Genomic DNA, 20,924 nt, shown 5'->3' with positions numbered 1-20,924 from the left:
CGTCTGTAAGCTGTTAGTGTTAACGACTGTTCCACAGGTGCATGCTCATTAATTGTTTATGGTTCATAGAACAAGCATGGGAAACAGTGTTTAAACCCTTAACAATGAAGATTTGTGGAGTTATTTGGATTTTTACGAATTATCTTTAAAAGACAGGGTCCTGAAAAGGGGACATTTCTTTTTTTGCTGAGTTTATATAAAAAAATAATTAAATCATACATTCGGGAGACAAAAACTAAATCTGATATATCTGATACATTTGAGCAATGTCATGATTCATGACACATTCAATACATATTGTGGTTGGCAAGTTATCTGTAGTTACATTTTATTACTGATGAATGGCACTGACCTGCACTCTGCTCCCACCTCCCATCTCAATGTGCACCTGTGTCCCCACCGCTTCAAATTTCAGCACCTGGGTGAAACCCTGCTGGCCTCTGGGTACTTTCTCTGCCGACACCACAAAGTGAGTGTGGGGGGACCACCCCATGACCCTGGCCAGGATCAGCCCACAAGCCCCGGGGTACTGGAAGGTCACTCCGTCAAAAGTGCGATAGGACCTGGGTCCTTCCACCCAGCAGGTGGCGTAGCTGGTTGGTCTGCAGCCCCTCTCCCCATCCTCCACGCTGCAGGCCTCAAGTTCTCCACACCCATGGGAATAACAGGACATGGAGCCACGGCTGCAGATGCAACGCCTGCCGCAGTTCTGGTCCAGTATGACGGTCGCTCCCGAGCTGTAATAGCGGTTTTCGAAGGTGCAGCCACACTGGGCGAGGGGTACGCACACCCCAGCGCTCAGGACGTAACCAAGGTTACAGATACAGCTCTCCTGGGAGGGGAGGGGGCAGCCATGGGAGGCATTGAGGTTGCTGCAGGTGGCAGGACAGCTTGTGCCCTGGGACTCAAAGTGACTGTTGGCTGGGCAGGAGATTTCTGATGGAATACAATGGAAAGAGAAATGGTGAAAACATATGTTATTTTTACGGTGCAATTCGGTGGAACCGAGACCATAGTTACAAGATTGATTAGCACATACAGTACATACCACAGAAGCCTTGCCTCCTCCATAATCCTGGCTGTATGCCATGCTGTTGGCACTGGGTGGCATACACGTTGAGGGACTGGCACAGAATGGGCTGGTACCCTCCCCCCACGCACAGATCATAGACGCAGCTCTCCTCATAGGTCTGGGGGGGCAGCTGAACGTGGCATGGGGCGAATGGTCCAGACGGGTCCTGGAGGATACCGCAGTGAGCTGTGTTGCCATAAAGACTCCTCTGGGAGGGGGTGCAGAAGGCACATTCCAACCCAGCACACTGGACCCTCTCACAGGCAGGGTCGTTGTCCCCAGACGCCTGCCAGCTGTTGGCAAAGTCAACGTCAGAGGTCAGGATCTGTCCCGTGCGAGAGCGGAAGTCATCCTCACGGTGGCTGTTGAAGGTTCCGCACAGACCGCAGGTGGCGTTGAAGTAGTTGAAAGGTACACTGATTCTCACATAGTGGTTGGCGTCATACATCACCAGCAGGCCAAAATCGGTGCTGACTGCCAGGGAGAAACCAGACTGGTAGACCTGGATGGTGCCATTACGGAGAGAGAACGGGGTGGAGGCAAAGCTTCCGTTGACCTGGATGAGCAGAATGAGTAGAAATCATAACATTGAGGAGTATGAGAGAGAAGGACATAATTAGGACACTACTACACTATATTTCCAAAAGTATGAGGACACTCCTTCAAATTAGTGGATTTGGCTATTTCAGCCAAACTTGTTGCTGACAGGTGTATAAATTTGAGCACAAAGCCATGCAATCTCCATACACAAACATTGGCAGTAGAATGGCCTTACTGAAGAAAGAGCTCAGAGACTTTCAACGTGGCACCGTCATAGAATGCCACCTTTCCAACAAGTCAGTTTGTCAAATTTCTGCCCTTCCAGAGCTGCCTAGGTTAACTGTAAGTGCTGTTCTTTTGAAGTGGAAATGTCTAGGAGCAACAACTGCTCAGCTCACGAAGTGGTAGGCTACACAAGCTCACACAACAGGACCACCGAGTGCTGAAGTGCGTAGTGCATAAAAGTTGTCTGTCCTCGTTGCAATACTTACTCCAAACTGCCTCTGGAAGCAATGTTAGCACAACTGTTCGTCAGGAGCTTCATGAAATGGGTTTCCTTGGCCGAGCAGCCGCACACACAAGCCTAAGATATGGAGGGGTGTGAAGCTCGCCTCCATTGGACTCTGGAGCAGCGGAAACACTTTCTCTGTAGTGATGAATTACGCTTCACCATTTGGCAGTCTAACAAATATGGGTTTGGTGGATGCCAGGAGAACGCTACTTGCCCGAATGCATAGTGTCAACTGTAAAGTTTGGTGGAGGAGGAATAATGGTCTGGGGCTGTTTTTCATGGTTTCGGGCTAGGCCCCTTAGTTCCAGTGAATATAAATCTTAACACTACAGCATACAATGACTTTCTAGATGATTCTGTGCTTCCAACTTTGTGGCAACAGTTTGGGGAAGGCCCTTTCCTGTTTCAGCATAACAATGCCCCCATGCACAATGTGAGTTCCATACAGAAATGGTTTGGCAAGATTGGTTTGGAAGAACTTGACTGGCCTGCACAGAGCCCTGACCTCAACCCCATCAAACACCTTTGGGATGTATTGGAACGCTGACTGTGAGCCAGGCCTAATCGCCCAGCATCAGTGCCCGACCTCAATAATGTTCTTCTGGTTGAAGGGAAGCAAGTCCCCGCAGCAATGTTCCAATATCTAGTGAAAATCCTTCCCAGCAGAGGTGAGGCTGATATAGCAGCAAAGGGGGGGCCAACTCCATATTAATGCCCATGATTTTGAATGGGATGTTCAAATGAGCAGGTGTCCATATACTTTTGGTCATGTAGTGTATATCATTAAAGTAAAAATAACACTTCCTACAGCATTATGAAGAGACAATTCAGTGAAGTGAAAGTTCACATTTTTGTCAACTATGTGCAATGCAATGTGAAATCAACAGTAATAAACATCAACCATGCTTGAGCGACAAAGAAACTCTTACATGTGTACCGGCACTGACCTTTGCTTCGGCTTGGTGACCTTTGACCAGCTCTATCTCCACGTCGTAAACAGATACCCTCACCAGACGGGTCCAGGACACCTGGGTGCTACCACGGTTCTCGTTCTTTCCCTCCACACGGTAGTAGGGCAGTCCATGGCCACACTCCTCTGACAGGACATAAGTGCAGGTGCCCTGGAAGTGGAACACGCTTCCGTCAAAGGTGTAGTAGTGGGGGTCGCCGGAAACGGTGCAGGTGCTACGTTCAATCGTTTGGCAGGAGAACCGGAAGGCGTCGGGTTGACAGATTTGGGAAAAGGAGCAGGGTTGGCTCTGGCACTGAACGCCTGTACTGGTGCAGGTACACCTCTGTCTGCAGCTGTCGTCACTCCAGAAGGAGTCGCCCAACTGGACAGGAGAACCTGAAAGAGAGTGATAGAAGATGTTTCATGCAGCCAATATTATGGGGTAAGGACAGAAGCCTGGACAAGATGTCATGAATTTAATTTAAACCTAGTCAGAGTCTCTCAGTAACATGATGCGCAATCATCACTTAAAAAAATATAGATTGAATATAGTTTGTCTATTTTGGAGAAGAACAGTAATTCTTAACACAAATCAAAAATAATGGGGCTCCTATGTTTTGTATTGTTTGTGTCGTTCTCACCATTGAAAGTACAGCCTCTTGATCCATGGTCTGTGCGAAAGGCCCAGCGACCTGCAACATTGACGTTACTGGTGGAGCTGAACGTTGTAAAATTGCTTTGAAATGATCCAGGGATCGAGAAGTGGTGGATGGAGTTGATTGTGTCATAGCCAGCCTAGTAAAAAAAAAAATAGACACAAATGTATTTAAAAAATTGAATTATGAAAAAACTAATTTACATCACCAGACAATATATATTTTTGTTGTTGTTGTTGCAGAAATGCCTTCTTAAACGTGAACTTTCATGTGCCTTAATTACAAACTTGTATGGGATCAGAAAATATTGAGTTTTGCCAAGGAGAAAGCACTGAGCTATATAGGGAGAAAGACAGGATCCTTTCTGGCTAGCCATGATTGGCTGAGACAATGGAGAGGTTCACCATGCTGACGGTTGGCCATGCCGACATGTGAATTCTTAAAGAGATGGGTGGATCTATGGCTTAAGAGGGTGTGGAAGATGCTGAAGGATCGTAAAACAACTAAATTCTCTCCAGCACTCAAAATCTTTCAAGGGTATTTTCTCCTACTTGTCTCCTGAGTGGGATAACAAGTTTACCAACTTTTAAAGTAGAATAACTTTCCCATGTTTCCTCCAATCACAATGAATTATATACAAGCTCTGAATCTAAACTTTTGTACATAAGCCCCCATTGGGATAGACCGTTTCAAGTATGTATTCTGACCTGAATGCTGCGTTGTGCTAGTGCAATCTGCCCATAGTTCATCAGGACAAAAGAGTATTGGACACCAGCAATCAGAACCACTTGGAAGGTGGTTTCCTTACATTAAGGAAATGAGAGAAAGATTTTAATACATAGCCTACTGCATAATGTAACAATTTTGCCCACCATAAGAAATCCCATGTCATTTATATTTCATATCATTGCTTCACAGGTGTTGTATCGATTTCCTTTACAATTAACATTACTTTTGATGGATATAGAACCACAAGAAAAGTCTTACTGTTCCCGAATTGGGGTAGTATGCCACCCTATCCCACGTAGCAATGAAGACCAAATTAGCAGAGAAGCCCAGGTTTGGGAAGTACTGATTGATATCTTGTGTGGCCTGTTGAAGAACACTACCGCTGATGTACTGCTGGTAAAAGATGTTACCATTCCCTCGGTTGTCCAAATCGGTCCAAAATGGAGCTATTAGATCTATTGTGGAATGTGCAGGAAAACTGTATGGTGTGAAGCTGGACCATGCTTGGTTGAACGTCAGGTGTCCATTGTGGTTAACCTTAAATCAAATGAGTTCATTGAAAAATGGTAAATGATTACACAATTATTTTGTTTAGTTGTACTGTATATCAGAACAGGTTTTGCATTGCTTAAAGGAGTAGTTCAGGCTTTTACAACTTGATGTTAGATGGTTCCTCACCCTGAAAGTAGTCTATGGATCAGGAGAAACTGTGTTTTGTATATATTTCCAAACTCTGAGGTTGGAATAATACTGTGAAATTGTGAAAATTCAGATAATGTCCTTAGTGTGAGAGCTGTTTGAAAAGACCAGTTCAAATTTCAACGTGTTTTGATGAGATGGAGTTATGGTCTGTCTGGTGACATCACCAGGTGGTAAATTAGTTAATAGACCAATAAGAAGGAGAGTTCAAAACCTCTCTGCCTATAAGAGCTAGTTTTCCCCTCCCCACTCAGACCACTTCCAAACAATCCTAGCAAAATGATTGCTCCTTGCTAAAAAGCTATTAATTGAAAACACGCACAGTAAGGTACTCAATTGTTACTCAAAGGCCAAATCACCTTTGAGTAACATTAAACAAAATATTCATATTTGAGTTGATTTCAGATGATGTGGACTTTGAAAAAATAAAACACGCTCACACAGTGAGCTATAGTGAGCTGAAGTTAGTAGCAGCAACAACGAAAAACATGGATTACAGTTTCTCCTGGCCCATAGACTACATTCAAGGTGTAGAACTATCTAACATCAAGTTGTATAATCTTTAACAACTCCAGGAGGCATCCCAGCATACTTTTTTGGGGCATGCAACACCTTAACAGCATATTCTGATTGTAAAGTGGTTTACTGGTTGAACAGACATCATAGAACCAGATTACATCCCGGTAAACAATGGCATCTTGATATTTGACAACCAATATTCAACCTGACCAGCAAAATAAGTCATAATGCATTGCATACAGTTTTGCCCACAAAGATATTCAAAATACACAACAGGTTTCATGCAACAGAGATAAATAAATATACATTTCTACCCACATATATCTGGTGGTACACGTTTCCAAAATAGACAAATGGCCGGCTCAGGGGAATAAGAGGGGAACTTCCATCATCTGATCTGGAACTCATGGTGTCTCCAGCCCCAAATGGATAGAGTGGTCCTGAGATGAACAAAATACCCCTCTGTCATAAAAAAGTTATTATCCAGCCATATTTGACCACACTGGCAATTATTTCAAGTGAGTTATTCGATCACCAACCAGTGATCAGGTCAGCAAAGTATAACCTGTCCATCAAAGTGGATCAACAATAAGCCAAGATAACTATTAGTTTTTTAGTACTATTAATAGTATAAAAAAAAATTACATTTGATTTCACAAAGCATATCTAATTGTATTATATCTGGTAGGAATTTAATAAATATTTGGAGGAATTATTCAAGTGTGATTAAATCACTCAGAAGTCTGGTTCTTTCACTTTTTAAATGCATGTGCCAATCAACAGAAATGGCTTCACTGGTTGGCAACAATCAATTCACACAACAAAGAGGACATATATTTAGCCTGGTAGCCTCATCCTCATATTTCTAGCTAATCACATACTGTATAGCAAATTACCTGAAGGCCCACCTATTACCAGTAAGTCAAATGTTTGCGACTTCCTTTTCCTGGTGGGCAATGTAGGTTGATAAGTGAACAAAAGCATTGCAGGTCATTTAGCAAATTACCTCTTCATTGTCAGGGGACATTTAAAACCTCTTAAGGATCCGCCCCTTTTTTTTAAAAATGACATACCCAAGTCTAACTGCCTGTAGCACAGGTCCTGAAGCAAGGATATGCATATTATTGGTACCATTTGAAAGGAAACACTTTGAAGTTTGTGGAAATGTGAAAGGAATGTAGGAGAACATAACACAATAGATCTGGTAAAAGATAATACAAAGAAAGAATCAACCGTTCTTTTGTATTTCTTTTGTACCATCTTTGAAATGCAAGAGAGAGGCCATAATATATTATTTCAGCCCAGGTGCAATTTAGATTTTGTCCACTAGATGGCATCAGTTTATGTGCAAAGTTTTCGACTGATAAAATGACCCATTGCATTTTGGTTCCACATTTTGTGTGGAAAATGGCCTGCTCGCCTCCCTACCACTGAGGAAGTACAGTTCCTGCTCAGCCCAGTCAAAACTGTTCGCTGCTCTGGCCCCCCAATGGTGGAACAAACTCCCTCGACGCCAGGACAGCGGAGTCAATCACCACCTTCCGGAGACACCTGAAACCCCACCTCTTTAAGGAATACCTAGGATAGGATAAGTAATCCTTCTCACCCCCCTAAAATATTTAGATGCACTATTGTAAAGTGGCTGTTCCACTGGATGTCATAAGGTGAATGCACCAATTTGTAAGTCGCTCTGGATAAGAGCGTCTGCTAAATGACTTAAATGTAAATGTAAGTTTGTCACGGCTGATGAAAGGAGAGGACCAAGGTGCAGCGTGGTTTTTGTACATTTTCTTCTAATTTATCAAAATGACGCCGACAAAACAATACAAAACCAAACCGTGAAGCTCAATGGCAAAGTGCCATAAAAAAAAGTCAACATCCCATTAAAAAAAAAAAAAAAAAAAAAAGAGTCAACCTCCCATACAAAAAAAGTAAACCTCCCATACAAAAAAAGTAGTCAACCTCCCATACAAAAAAGTAGTCAACCTCCCATACAAAAAGAGTCAACCTCCCATACAAAAAGAGTCAACCTCCCATACAAAAAGAGTCAACCTCCCATACAAAAAGAGTCAACCTCCCATACAAAAAGAGTCAACCTCCCATACAAAAAGAGTCAACCTCCCATACAAAAAAAGTCACCCTCCCATACAAAAAAAAGAGTCAACCTCCCATACAAAAAAAGTAGTCAACCTCCCATACAAAAAAAGTAAACCTCCCATACAAAAAAAGTAGTCAACCTCCCATACAAAAAAGTAGTCAACCTCCCATACAAAAAGAGTCAACCTCCCATACAAAAAGAGTCAACCTCCCATACAAAAAGAGACAACCTCCCATACAAAAAGAGTCAACCTCCCATACAAAAAGAGTCAACCTCCCATACAAAAAGAGTCAACCTCCCATACAAAAAGAGTCAACCTCCCATACAAAAAGAGTCAACCTCCCATACAAAAAGAGTCAACCTCCCATACAAAAAGAGTCAACCTCCCATACAAAAAAAAGTCACCCTCCCATACAAAAAAAAGTCACCCTCCCATACAAAAAAAAGTCAACCTCCCATACAAAAAGAGTCAACCTCCCATACAAAAAGAGTCAACCTCCCATACAAAAAGAGTCAACCTCCCATACAAAAAGAGTCAACCTCCCATACAAAAAGAGTCAACCTCCCATACAAAAAAAGTAGTCAACCTCCCATACAAAAAAAGTAGTCAACCTCCCATACAAAAAAAGTCACCCTCCCATACAAAAAAAGTAGTCAACCTCCCATACAAAAAAGTAGTCAACCTCCCATACAAAAAGTAGTCAACCTCCCATACAAAAAAGTAGTCAACCTCCCATACAAAAAAAAGAGTCAACCTCCCATACAAAAAAAGTAGTCAACCTCCCATACAAAAAAAAGTAGTCAACCTCCCATACAAAAAAAAGTAGTCAACCTCCCATACAAAAAAGTAGTCAACCTCCCATACAAAAAAAAGTAGTCAACCTCCCATACAAAAAATAAAGAGTCAACCTCCCATACAAAAAAATAAAGAGTCAACCTCCCATACAAAAAAAAAAGAGTCAACCTCCCATACAAAAAAAAAAGAGTCAACCTCCCATACAAAAAAAGAGTCAACCTCCCATACAAAAAAAGAGTCAACCTCCCATACAAAAAAAGAGTCAACCTCCCATACAAAAAAAGAGTCAACCTCCCATACAAAAAAAGAGTCAACCTCCCATACAAAAAAAGTAGTCAACCTCCCATACAAAAAAAAAGAGTCAACCTCCCACAAACACAGGTGGGAAAAGGGTACCTAAGTATGGTTCCCAACCAGAGACAACGATAGACAGCTGTCCCTGATTGAGAACTATACCCGGCCAAACACAAAGAAATAGAAAACATAGAACACAAAACATAGAATGCCCACCCCAACTCACGTCCTGACCAAACCAAAATAGAGACATAAAAAGGATCTCTAAGGTCAAGGCGTGACAAAGTTGGAAATCGCAAATTCAACAATGAGTGGTTTGGAAGGAATCAGTGGCTAACTGCAAGCGTTGCATAGCAATTACTATTTTGCTTCTCCTACCTGTTATTCGGTGGAGAGGGTGTGTGGTCCAAATCTGGGTTTAAGGATTTAAAACAGCTGTCTGAATTGGTCTTATTTCCAAGCTTAAAAGGATAGAAATAACCTCGCAACACACCATGGGCCAGAAAAGGTTGAATACATTGGTCATGCTGTCAATCCAGCATGACTTCAGTCGCATTTAAAACAACTGGGAACTAGGAACTGGAGAATCTCAGACTTCAGTGAGCTAAAGACAACTGGGAACTAGGAACTGGAGAATCTCAGACTTCAGTGAGCTAAAGACAACTGGGAACTAGGAACTGGAGAATCTCAGACTTCAGTGAGCTAAAGACAACTGGGAACTAGGAACTGGAGAATGTCAGACTTCAGTGAGCTAAAGACAACTGGGAACTCTGGAAAAAAAACTAGCTCCGACAGGGAAAATATGTTTTGAACTGTTATCCAACTCGGAATTCCAAGTCGGGAACTCGGGCCTCTTTCTAGAGCTCCAAACTGAAGATCACTGATGTCATGATTCAACCTTGTTTTTTTCAAGGTTCCCAGCACCTTTGACGACAAAACTTGCCTACAAGAAGGACCACCGCTCCCCCTTCCTGTTCAAGTGAGCACAGCACAACTGTCACACCCTGATCTGTTTCACCTGTCCTTGTGATTGTCTCCACTCCCTCCAGGTGTCGCTTATTTCCTTGGTGTATTTATCCCTGTGTTTCCTGTCTCTCTGTGCCGGTTCATCTTGTATGTTCAAGTCAACCAGCGTGGTTTTTCCTGTGCTGCTGCTTCTCTATTCTCCCCTACTAGTCCTCCCCTACTAGTCCTCCCCTACTAGTCCTCCCCTACTAGTCCTCCCCTACTAGTCCTCCCCTACTAGTCCTCCCCCTGTTTTCTGGATCCATCCATCCATCCATCCATCCATTCCTGCCTGCCATCCTGTACCTCTGGAACTCTGAACTGGTTTTGACCTTTTGCCTGTCCATGACCTTTCTCTTGCCTACCCCTTTTGGATTGTTAATTAACATCTTGGACTATAACCATCTGCCTCCTGTGTCTGCATCTGGGTCTCGCCTTGTGCCCTTATAACAACGAGTCCAAAAATGTATTGCAATGCTGCTGCATAAATTATCTCATGTGCTTTTCTACACGAGGACAGGACACTATATAAAGTTGTTGGGTCTGTAACCATGTCTGCCAGTGACAGTCTTCCCATTCAAATATTTTTTTTAAAGTAATAGACCCATGTAATTCCAGTTGGTATTGCGAGAGTTTTGTTTGCGCAATGCACTGTCTGTGCATCAGTAAATTGTCTATAAAAGTGGATCCTCATGATTGTATTTTCCTTCCTTTTTAGACCACGTAGCCCCAATAAAATACTTCAGATGGTAGGCTAACTGCATCTCTCACTGAATTTCTGTCGGTATCCATTTTGAAAGTGCTGAACAAATAGTCCTACCTCATAGCAACAAGTTTGATTTCATTTGCTTATATTTAGATCTAAGTATTGATGATATGAGAACAAGCATTATACATTTACTGAACATGAATGTATTAATGTTTGTGTATGGTTCAAAAGTCAAAACTCATGGTGTTCGTTGTTACTGAAGGACAATAACGTTAGCGACAAACGCCATTTGTTTAAGCAAGTCAGCCATATCAGCTATGGTTTTAAAAAGTCAGTAAATGAGGCTGAATGAATTGTTTCGCTGCCAAACGAGGCTCCACTGAGTGGTTAGGATTCACTCCTTTTAGGATTCGCTATTTTCAGGTCTCTCCAGAGATGTTCGATCAGGTAATGAGGCACATGACAGCCAACTTGGAGAATTATGGAGGCCACTGTGTTCTTGGGGACCTTCAACGCTGCATAAATATTTGTGTACCCTTCCCCAGATCTGTGCCTTGACACAATCCTGTCTCAGAGCTCTAAGGACAATTCCTTCGACCTAATAAGCTTGGTTTTGACGCTGACATGCACTGTCGACTGTAGGACCTTATATAGACAGTTGTGCTTTTCCAAATCATGTCCAATAAATTGAATTTGCCACAGGTGGACTCCAAGTTGTTGAAACATCTCAAGGATGATCAATGGAAACAGGATGCACTTGAGCTCAATTTCGACTCTCATAGTAAAGGATCTGAATACTTATGTAAATAAGGTATTTTTGTTATTTTTTGCTTTGTCATTATGGGGTTTTGTGTATAGATTGATGAGGAACATTTTTTATTTATTCCATTTAAGTATAAGGCTGTAAGGCAACAAAATGTGGAAAAGTTCAAGGGCTCTGAATACTTGTACTGTCCTGCATTGTACTCTCCCGCAAATGACCTGAAAGCACATATGTTTCTAGGAAGTCATGCCTTATTGGCAGTCTTTCAGCTATGTTTCTGGCAAGATTAGGAATGTGTCACAACAAGGGGTGTGTCTTGCGGACTGATGCAGGTTCTTTTAATGGGTTATTTCTAATCGTTGAGATTAAAATACAGTATCTTTGACAAGAGCAACCTGGCAGGATGTGTTGGGCAAACAAAATATTTGCAGACTTCTTTTGCCAAGAGGGCAATGAAGGTTGGTAAGTAAACAAAAGCATTGCAGGTCATTGTCAGGGGACATTTAATACCATTGAATGAACACCTGCTATAACAAATAAACACCTTTGGCAATAATCTTTTCAGTGGATAGTTTGAATGCTAAGTATTGTGGTGTGATATCCTACAATCTGCTATTCAAACAACAACAGTGGACACCCCGGCACTGTTTTGGTAAAAAGTTGAAGGATGGCGCTGGAGAAATGTAACCACACTCAAATTAATAGACAGAGCTATGCATCATCCATGAGATCAAAATTATAATTTTAACTATGTTTTGAGTTCATAATTTTTTTTTTTTTAACATTCAAGCTTGCACATGCAACAATGAGCTAGAGTTCAATCAAAGTGACCACCGATGATAGCATGGGGCACTGAAACATTTGCTCTACCTTTTTGGCTGGTTTACGTTTGGCCTATCGACATGTCTGTAGACAGTTGTCGTGGTGACATCATGAACATTCTATTGTCATCTGACATCAAACTTGTCGTTGTCATTGTGAAAAAGTATAAATACAAAGTGACAGTCTGAATGGCATCTATTTTAACACCAATAAACCCATATGTCAACCTATACTAGCTGGCAAGGCAACTAAAACCAACTTTCTAAACAATGTTTTGGTTTCTTTATATCCTTAATATTGTTGGACCCCAATGGGGATCCATAATAAAACACAAAACATGTCATCTAGCTAAAGTTAGCTGGCTACCCAGTTCAAATAATGACCTAAGTGTAGCTGATAAAGTCTTCATTTTACAGGGAAATAAAAGTATTATTATTTACAAAGTAATGGCGAGCATACAGAAAATAGCTTATGGCTGTGAGTGTGACTAAATAAAAGTAGTTCATTCTGAGGATTTTAGAACTCCGGCACTATCTCGTAACAGATGGATTTGGTCTTGTTGCTGTACCAGCCCAGTAACCACGACAAGGAAACCAACAGTCGCAGCAACGGTCTACAGTATAAATTAAATATAGTTTTGATCAGTGACACTTGTCACATTCTAATTATTACAGACCAAGTATTTACTCTATCACATGCATTATCTACACCTTGTCATAATGGATTTTTGTCAAATAAAATAAAACAATGACAATTACGAAGTGTGCAGACAGCATTATGCACATTCAGAACAACGTTCTCTTACTGAAGCAAATTTTCACTTAATCTTAATTGTTTTCTTACAGGATTTTTAAAATGATTAAACACAGTTATGTTCCAAAACATTTCATTCAAAGTCAAACACAGATTTTCTTGAGTGATATTGTTTCAATATAAATTGAATGGAAGTGTGTGAGCTATTTTAGGGTGACTATTCATACATGAAGTAAACTATGACATTGTAGGAATAGTTTACTTCACAGGGCATTCCATAGAGATTGTATTAAAAATATAATACAGTCGCATAGAGCTTGTATTAAAAATATAATACAGTCGCATAACTCCACTCAAGGTAAGAAAACAATTACGATTAGATCGTCATTTTGAGAAACTATCCTTTAAAGGGAATTGTTTGTTTTGCTGACAAACAATTTGTTTTTTGGGGGTTTGAAATTAGTTATTGGACATGGTACACTTACCAGAAACAGCATTGGTCACCCTACCTGTTGAGATACCAAAGATAAAATGTTTACGCAAGGGAAATGAATATGGAAAAATAAGTTGGTTTTATAGCCTTATAGACTAAATAGAAGTGGGGACAATGGAAAACGTGTGGAATTCAACACCAGCTTTTCTCATCAGCGTCATATTGAGAAGAGACAATACTTACTCATCATCAACAAAAGCAGCACCAAAAGCATGGTTTGGTTCCCCATTGTCACTAGCTCCTTGGCCAAGATAATTCAAATCTATGAGAAAAGATTATAATCATTTTTACCATAGTCGTCAGAAACTATTAATATTATTATCCCATCCTTAAAATGTATTTTACGCATATTTTACATGTTGTATTGATGAGCTCACCTATTTCTGTGGATTTACCCTCTCATGGATGCGGTACAATTGGACACTAGGCTTATATACTGTTCATTTCTGTGATGGAATGCACCTTGATCGAAAGCTCTACAAACCGGTTGTCTCACTAGTGACAATAATTAATTGACCATTTATGTGAAACATTCGCGTGACAAAGAGCAAAAACAAATTGCTTCCTCATATGGGGCGGCAGGGTAGCCTAGTGGTTAGAGCGTTGGACTAGTAGCCGGAAGGTTGCAAGTTCAAATCCCCGAGCTGACAAGATGTCTCTATTCTGTAAGAATGTCTATTCAACATAACTCAAAGAAATCTGTGAATATATACAAATATTTCACAAGATAAACCATAATCTGCGAATACCGTATGTAAAAATGAATATGATATGTCAGCATATGCTCACAAATAAAATTACAATTTGAATAAATGTCAAATGATTTGTGAGCATATGTTCAGAAATCCTGACGTATTTGTATCCACAAATATGTGGTTTAAGATGAGTAGTCTATGTCCATTCGTTGGGATAATCTTTGTGTTATTCTAAAGCTGTTTTTTAGGGGCAATGTAACGTGTGCACTGGGAGTTGGGATGTAAGTTCAAGTAGTGAATCGTTTAATAAATAAAGGAAACCAAGATACACGAACAACGCACAGAAACAATGACGACTAGGGAAGAAACCAATGGGAGTGACAAATAAAGGGCAGGTAATCAATGAGATGATGGAGTCCAGGTGAGTGTTATTGTGCAAACGCGCGCCATAACGAGCAGCCTGGTGATCTAGAGGCTGGAGAGAGAGCATACCCTCTCCCCAGCGCGTTCGTCTCCGGCCGCAGGACGCCGAACACAGGGACTGTAGTGTTGGTAGTGTTAATGATGTCACTCATCAGCATAGTTTCACGTCTCTCCTCTTCTTTACCATTAGCAAGTTTGTGGAATGCCATTCACCTCAAATTCAGCCTATGTGCATGGCGCCCTAAGGCAATTCCACCACGCTTGCTGATTAACCTATGAGCACACTCGTGCTCTCATCACTTCCCTTTCGTTCAAACAATGGACATAAATCTACTGGAGTATTTATACTGTATGTCAACTCAGCACTTGTGTCTCTCCTCTGCTGTTTGCGTCATCAGTCTTCCAACAACCTGCCACCTCCCCACCAACTGATGGGTAGGTAACCTGTTATCAGCATCTGGTCTCCAAGGCGCGTTTGTTAATTGTGGGGGGAAATTATATCTCAGGTGCCGCTTCAGAATCAGAATAAGTGTTCAAATGGGTTGATATCTGGTGACGAAGATGTCCATGACATAGTTAGTCTAGACAGCTATTTAAACTTAAAAAGATGCACGATGCAGAACTCGCTCCGCTATTTTCTCGTTGCAAAAAAATTTAATAATAGTTTTGCTAATTTCAGTTTGTGACAAAACAAGCAAGTATAGTGTAGAGAATCATTGTAACATCTAAACCGCTGCAAAATATCTTTCCCTTAACCAACAATATTGTATTTTCATCGGTTTGAAGCTGGTGTACAAAACCTAAAGTAAAAGAGGCAAAAACTAAACTGAAGACCGGGGGCATAGAAATAATGCATATAGAACAGATCTACAGCTTCTTAGACATCCATTCAATGAGTGACAGATCTTTAACTTACATTTCTATGTAAATTTGGTTGGTTGCCCTAAAAGTTAAGTATTGCAGCTTTAAGTGGTAACCATGGCCGAGTTATCGGACAGGCACGCAGGGCACGTGCCCAGGGGCCCTGACATCCAGGGGGCCCCCATATATGTTGTTAGTCACTCTCTCGCTCAGATATCTTATTAACATGCCAGAAGTCTTGGAAAAATGTGTAGAATTGCAGGAAATGAATTGTAAAACTGCAACAACAACAAAAAGTTATTTACAGCAAGCGTATTTGTTCACTTTTGCTAATAAAATACTTGTTCTACTAACAGATCATTCTGTATGTAGTAAATTACCATTTTTAATTTAGGTGCCGAGTTAATGTGTAGTGTATAGTTTGTGTCAACTGAGGTGAATGAAGCTACACCAACCAATATGATAATGGCTATGGTAATTTTTGCTTATTTTTGCTGTTCTCCAAATAGCATTTAAGAGTTATTAATTGGTATAGAAATGCAGCAAATTAGCTTAAACTTTCTTAAAATGTATTGGATGGGGAGGATACCCAAAACGTACCTTTTGGGTCTTTGCTTGTAGCTGGTAGTTAGTTACCTTGTCGTTGTTATTTCAGCACTGTAGTTAAGTAATTCTTATGTAACTTATTGGTAATTTCTTTATAGTTTCAGTCTACTTACAGGGCTTTGACACTGTATTTTTAAAGAAAAGATTCTCCTGTTATCATGTAAATTACTATTGCTTTCTTAATAGTTTCACCATTGTTTCTTACTATTCATATCTTTATAACTTACTTACTTGTATGTATATCTGACTTAATTTAATGCAATTTCTCCCAGACACTAACACAATCACAAGTAATTAAGCTACTATGTTCATGAATGGAACTTAATTGTTAGTGTAGCCGGGCGGTGCCTATGTATGAATGCGCTGGCTACTGCATTCTGGCTTCGGTTCTGCATTGTGTTGTGGTGCGTGTTGACAAAAGGGACACACTGCTGCCGTTTTTTGTCTTTTAATATTGGATGAGATGAAATAACTGCAGTGAATAGATGCAGCACAAAGTTGTTACATGAAATGAAGAGCCTCTATGTTGCGCACACCTCTCCTCTGCACCTGAACGAGGCAATAGTATGTGTAATAGCAGCCTACATACATAGCCTATGTCTGTCTTCAGATTTATTTTAAGGGTGATTTTTCCATTGAAAGAAGTGTACTGTACTTAATCTTCCACTCCACTCTTCCGATACATTTATTTGCTGCAGACAAAATTATATTCAACAGGTAGGCATTTTGAAACAGTTCAGAGATTACTCCAAGTAACGGGAGTCTTTGGGATCTTTGCCACGGAACATTTAAATACATTATCAATGGCAAATACTGTTTTCTATGCTTGATTTCACTTAGTATTTTTGGGTGTTGCGCTCATTGCAGTCAGAAAACATATGTTTGCCGATCAAAACCCTTGCAGGTGATGTTGCTTTCTCTCCCCAAGTCGTACGAGAAAATAACGGAAAACTGACCCAAGATCAGTAATGTACATCTGCAACTTCAAGCCAATGTAATGCGGAGCTCGTCAACACAATCGGCTGCAGGGGAGGTTACATTCTGTGTTGTTCAGTTTATATAAGAATATCAAATTAAACGAATCTAAGAAACGCTTTCCCAGGCAGTTTGAATGTATATTCTTATTCTTTGCAGAATCGGTGTAATTTGACCTACAACACAAATGCGCATCATGAACTTCAACTAAGAAGGCAACTTGGAACGTACCCGATCCTCCCATGCCATCATTCTCTTTCCCGGTAAGTGAAGTATGCAAATAAACCATGTGGTTGTAATTGCTAGTATGTAATGTTATGGAGATAGATTTTTTTTTTACGACATTTCTCAAACTACTATGCATTTTCACTGATCTGTCAAGGTTTTCAATTAAAATCTTAGCTATAGGCCGAAGTTTCAGCTAGCTTTAGCGAGCTAGGCTACAGTCTGGAGTTTCATGGTGGGCGCAGGGCTTTGTTCTGGGTGTTGATAATGGGATAAGATAAAGGGTGAGTCGGTCAAGGATCGATGCAGACAAGGTGGTAGATTGTACGACAAGCGACAGGTTTATTCAGAGTGAAGATATCTGGTACAGCGTATATACGGGCCCCTCTGTTAGCTCATCAGAGTCTAGCAGAAATAAACCTTGCTAACAGTGAGTACAAGCATCATATACACAACAGAAAGTAGGTTGATTTCTAGGAGATCGGATCTTCGGATTGGATCAGGCTGGGGTGTAGTCATCCGGCATTGGCTCTGTTGTCTGTCCGTCATCGTAGAATCCTGCCATGCCTGTTCTTGGTCGTCACACCATGTTCAGCTGAAAAGGAGATCTGGTGTGTGCGCTATCTTCAGTCACACAATGTTCGGCTGGGAGGGAGATTATGTGTGTGTGCTAGTTTGTCTCTAAATCTAGGCTTTCTGCCAATCTGTGGGTGTCTCATCTGGGTGTCCTCGGCAGCTATGTGTGTACTGTATGTGCGTCGTCCCTGTCTTCTGGGGTCAGTGTGTAAGAGCGTATGCGTCCCTGTCCTGTCCTAAAGAGTCCGTGTGTAATGTGTGTGCGTCCCTATCTTCAGGGGAGTTGTGGCCGAACTGCCGGCTAGCACCTGTGGCTAGGAGTAATCCTGTTGTGACAGTGTTCTGGATGATCAAAGTGAGTGTGTGTGTGAGAGATATCCTGTATGGGGCCCAACCTGTTTTACTATGAAAATACGTTGTCCCAGCTATAGTAGTGTAATGTCACCTACATAAGAATTAGCAGTCCTCTACATGGGCAACACCTACACACCTGATTAAACTAGTTTGAGTGGTTAATTACTTTAATCCACGGGTCAAACTCCTACTATGGGAGGTCCGATTTTCTGCCGGTTTTTGCTCCACCCTTAATTGATAAATGAAGGTTACAAATGACTAAGGAACTCCCCTCACCTAGGTTAGGTTGTCCAGGTGTTCTCTGTGGAATGATTTTGACACCCCTGCCTAATAGAGCTAGTTCAACTTGTCTTTGCAAAGCCTTTCTAAATTAGACCGTTTTAGATCTTATGGAGAAAATAATTCCAAACAATGGATGAATTGGGACCACCAGACAGCAATGCTCCCATCCACAGTGAATGTGTATCTATCCAATGGTCATCTTGTTATGCATCATTCACGTCATTTAAAATGTTGTACACCACCTTTATTTTTTTATGATGTAATCCACTTACAAATTAAGTACATTTTAATGCTCAGACCTACACCTACCACCTTTCTACTCAGACCTACACCTACCACCCTTCTGCTCAGACCGACACCTACCACCCTTCTGCTCAGACCGACACCTACCACCCTTCTGCTCAGACCTACACCTACCACCCTTCTGCTCAGACCGACACCTACCACCCTTCTGCTCAGACCTACACCTACGACCCTTCTGCTCAGACCTACACCTACCACCTTTCTACTCAGACCTACACCTACCACCCTTCTACTCAGACCTACACCTACGACCCTTCTGCTCAGACCTACACCTACCACCTTTCTACTCAGACCTACACCTACCACCCTTCTACTCAGACCTACACCTACCACCCTTCTACTCAGACCTACACCTACCACCCTTCTACTCAGACTATTGCAACTCACTCCCCCCACGGCACTAACACAAACTCCCTCGATAAGCTCCAAATGGTTAGAAACTCAGCAGCCCGTCTTCTAACCCACTAAATCATCCTGGCAACCCGTCTTCTAACCCACTAAATCACCCTGGCAGCCCGTCGTCTAACCCACTAAATCACCCTGGCAGCCCGTCTTCTAACCCACTAAATCACCCTGGCAGCTTGTCTTCTAACCCACTAAATCACCCTGGCAGCCCGTCTTCTAACCCACTAAATCACCCTGGCAGCCCGTCTTCTAACCCACTAAATCACCCTGGCAGCCCGTCTTCTAACCCACCCTGGCAGCCCGTCTTCTAACCCACCCTGGCAGCCCGTCTTCTAACCCACCCTGGCAGCCCGTCTTCTAACCCACCCTGGCAGCCCTTCTTCTAAATCACCCTGGCAGCCAGTCTTCTAAATCACCCTGGCAGCCAGTCTTCTAAATCACCCTGGCAGCACGTCTTCTAAATCACCCTGGCAGCCAGTCTTCTAAATCACCCTGGCAGCCAGTCTTCTAAATCACCCTGGCAGCCAGTCTTCTAAATCACCCTGGTAGCCAGTCTTCTAAATCACCCTGGCAGCCAGTCTTCTAAATCACCCTGGCAGCCAGTCTTCTAAATCACCCTGGCAGCCAGTCTTCTAAATCACCCTGGCAGCCAGTCTTCTAAATCACCCTGGCAGCCAGTCTTCTAAATCACCCTGGCAGCCAGTCTTCTAAATCACCCTGGCAGCCAGTCTTCTAAATCACCCTGGCAGCCAGTCTTCTAACCCACTAAATCACCCTGGCAGCATATCACCCCCATCCTTTGAACTCCACTGGCTCCCTGTCTCCCACCGCATTAATTACAAGATCCTCCTGACCTAAAAATCTCTCCCCCCATCTTGCTACCCCTTACCTCTCTGACCTTATTCTCTCCTACCAGCCCCCATGCTCTCTCCGCTCAACCACAGTTGGCCACCTTGTCATCCCCAGGTCCAAGCTCCAGAGTTTCAGTGACAGGGTCTTCTCCAGGGTTGCTCCTAGGCTCTGGAAGTCCCCATCATCATCTTTCAGTCCTGCCTAAAAACCCACCTCTTCACCATGGCCTACCCTTACCTCCCCCTCCACCATTCCCACACACACCTCTTCTGTTTCACACACTCGTACAAACACATACGTGCAACACCTGCTCGCTCACTCACCTGCTTTCCCACTCACATACTCACACATCACACCCTTTCCTTGAGCCCTTCTTACCTCTATTTGCCCCGTTTATACCTGGTTCTAACATGCATTATACAGTGGGGAGAACAAGTATTTGATACACTGCCGATTTTGCAGGTTTTCCTAATAACAAAGCATGTAGAGGTCTGTACTTTTTATCATAGGTACACTTCAACTGTGAGAGACGGAATCTAAAACAAAAATCTAGACAATCACATTGTATGATTTTTACACCCTCATCCTCAATACAGGTTGAACCCCCGATATGCCCCACCACCCAGGAGACCAGCTACACCCTCATCCTCAACCAGGGTAAACCCCTGATATCCCCCACCACCCAGGAGACCAGCTTCACCCACACCAAACCAAAGAAGATGGGGAGAAAGTCCTGTCTCCCTGTCACCCTCAAAAAACCCTCCAACTCGCTGAGCATGACACAGTCAACCCCATCCAACCCCATCCTACCCCGACCAAGGAAGAGGAAATATGACTACATGCAAAAAGGTAAATTAGTATCTAACTTATATTGACATCATTAACATTTATGAATAAACAATCATTTCAATTATGTTTTTAATACATGTATAAAACCATTCCAGTGATTGATGGTC

At 42.0% G+C, this 20,924-nt stretch overlaps 1 protein-coding gene and 1 long non-coding RNA gene across 4 annotated transcripts in view; both read right to left on the bottom strand.

The window, feature by feature from the left end:
* LOC118364396 (alpha-tectorin-like) overlaps nt 1-13,867 on the bottom strand; it is a 34,777-nt gene extending 20,910 nt beyond the window's left edge. For both annotated transcript variants that reach the window (XM_035745908.2, XM_035745916.2), the window contains exons 1-10: nt 13,789-13,867; nt 13,595-13,673; nt 13,404-13,427; nt 5,997-6,118; nt 4,719-4,997; nt 4,439-4,534; nt 3,717-3,870; nt 3,071-3,471; nt 1,049-1,628; nt 353-936 (exon numbers count right to left, since the gene is read on the bottom strand). In XM_035745908.2, coding sequence (XP_035601801.1) covers nt 353-936; nt 1,049-1,628; nt 3,071-3,471; nt 3,717-3,870; nt 4,439-4,534; nt 4,719-4,997; nt 5,997-6,118; nt 13,404-13,427; nt 13,595-13,640 — 2,286 coding nt within the window. In that variant the 5' untranslated portion in view covers nt 13,641-13,673; nt 13,789-13,867. The remainder of the gene's footprint in view (nt 1-352; nt 937-1,048; nt 1,629-3,070; nt 3,472-3,716; nt 3,871-4,438; nt 4,535-4,718; nt 4,998-5,996; nt 6,119-13,403; nt 13,428-13,594; nt 13,674-13,788) is intronic.
* Nucleotides 13,868-17,513: 3,646 nt separating this feature from the next.
* LOC118364391 (uncharacterized) lies at nt 17,514-20,540 on the bottom strand. Of its 2 annotated transcripts, XR_008086368.1 has the most exons (3): nt 18,984-20,540; nt 18,795-18,875; nt 17,514-18,740 (listed from the first exon to the last, which is right to left on the bottom strand). It is a non-coding gene; the product is annotated as an uncharacterized LOC118364391 (long non-coding RNA). The 2 variants fall into 2 exon arrangements; XR_008086364.1 differs by having other exon boundaries at nt 18,795-20,540.
* Between the last annotated feature and the right edge of the window lie 384 nt (nt 20,541-20,924).

This window comes from Oncorhynchus keta, chromosome 3 (genome assembly GCF_023373465.1).
Source record: "Oncorhynchus keta strain PuntledgeMale-10-30-2019 chromosome 3, Oket_V2, whole genome shotgun sequence".
Classification (NCBI taxonomy): domain Eukaryota; kingdom Metazoa; phylum Chordata; class Actinopteri; order Salmoniformes; family Salmonidae; genus Oncorhynchus; species Oncorhynchus keta.
The sequence above is the reverse complement of the archived record's forward strand: the minus strand, read 5'-3'. Positions and strand labels throughout refer to the sequence as shown.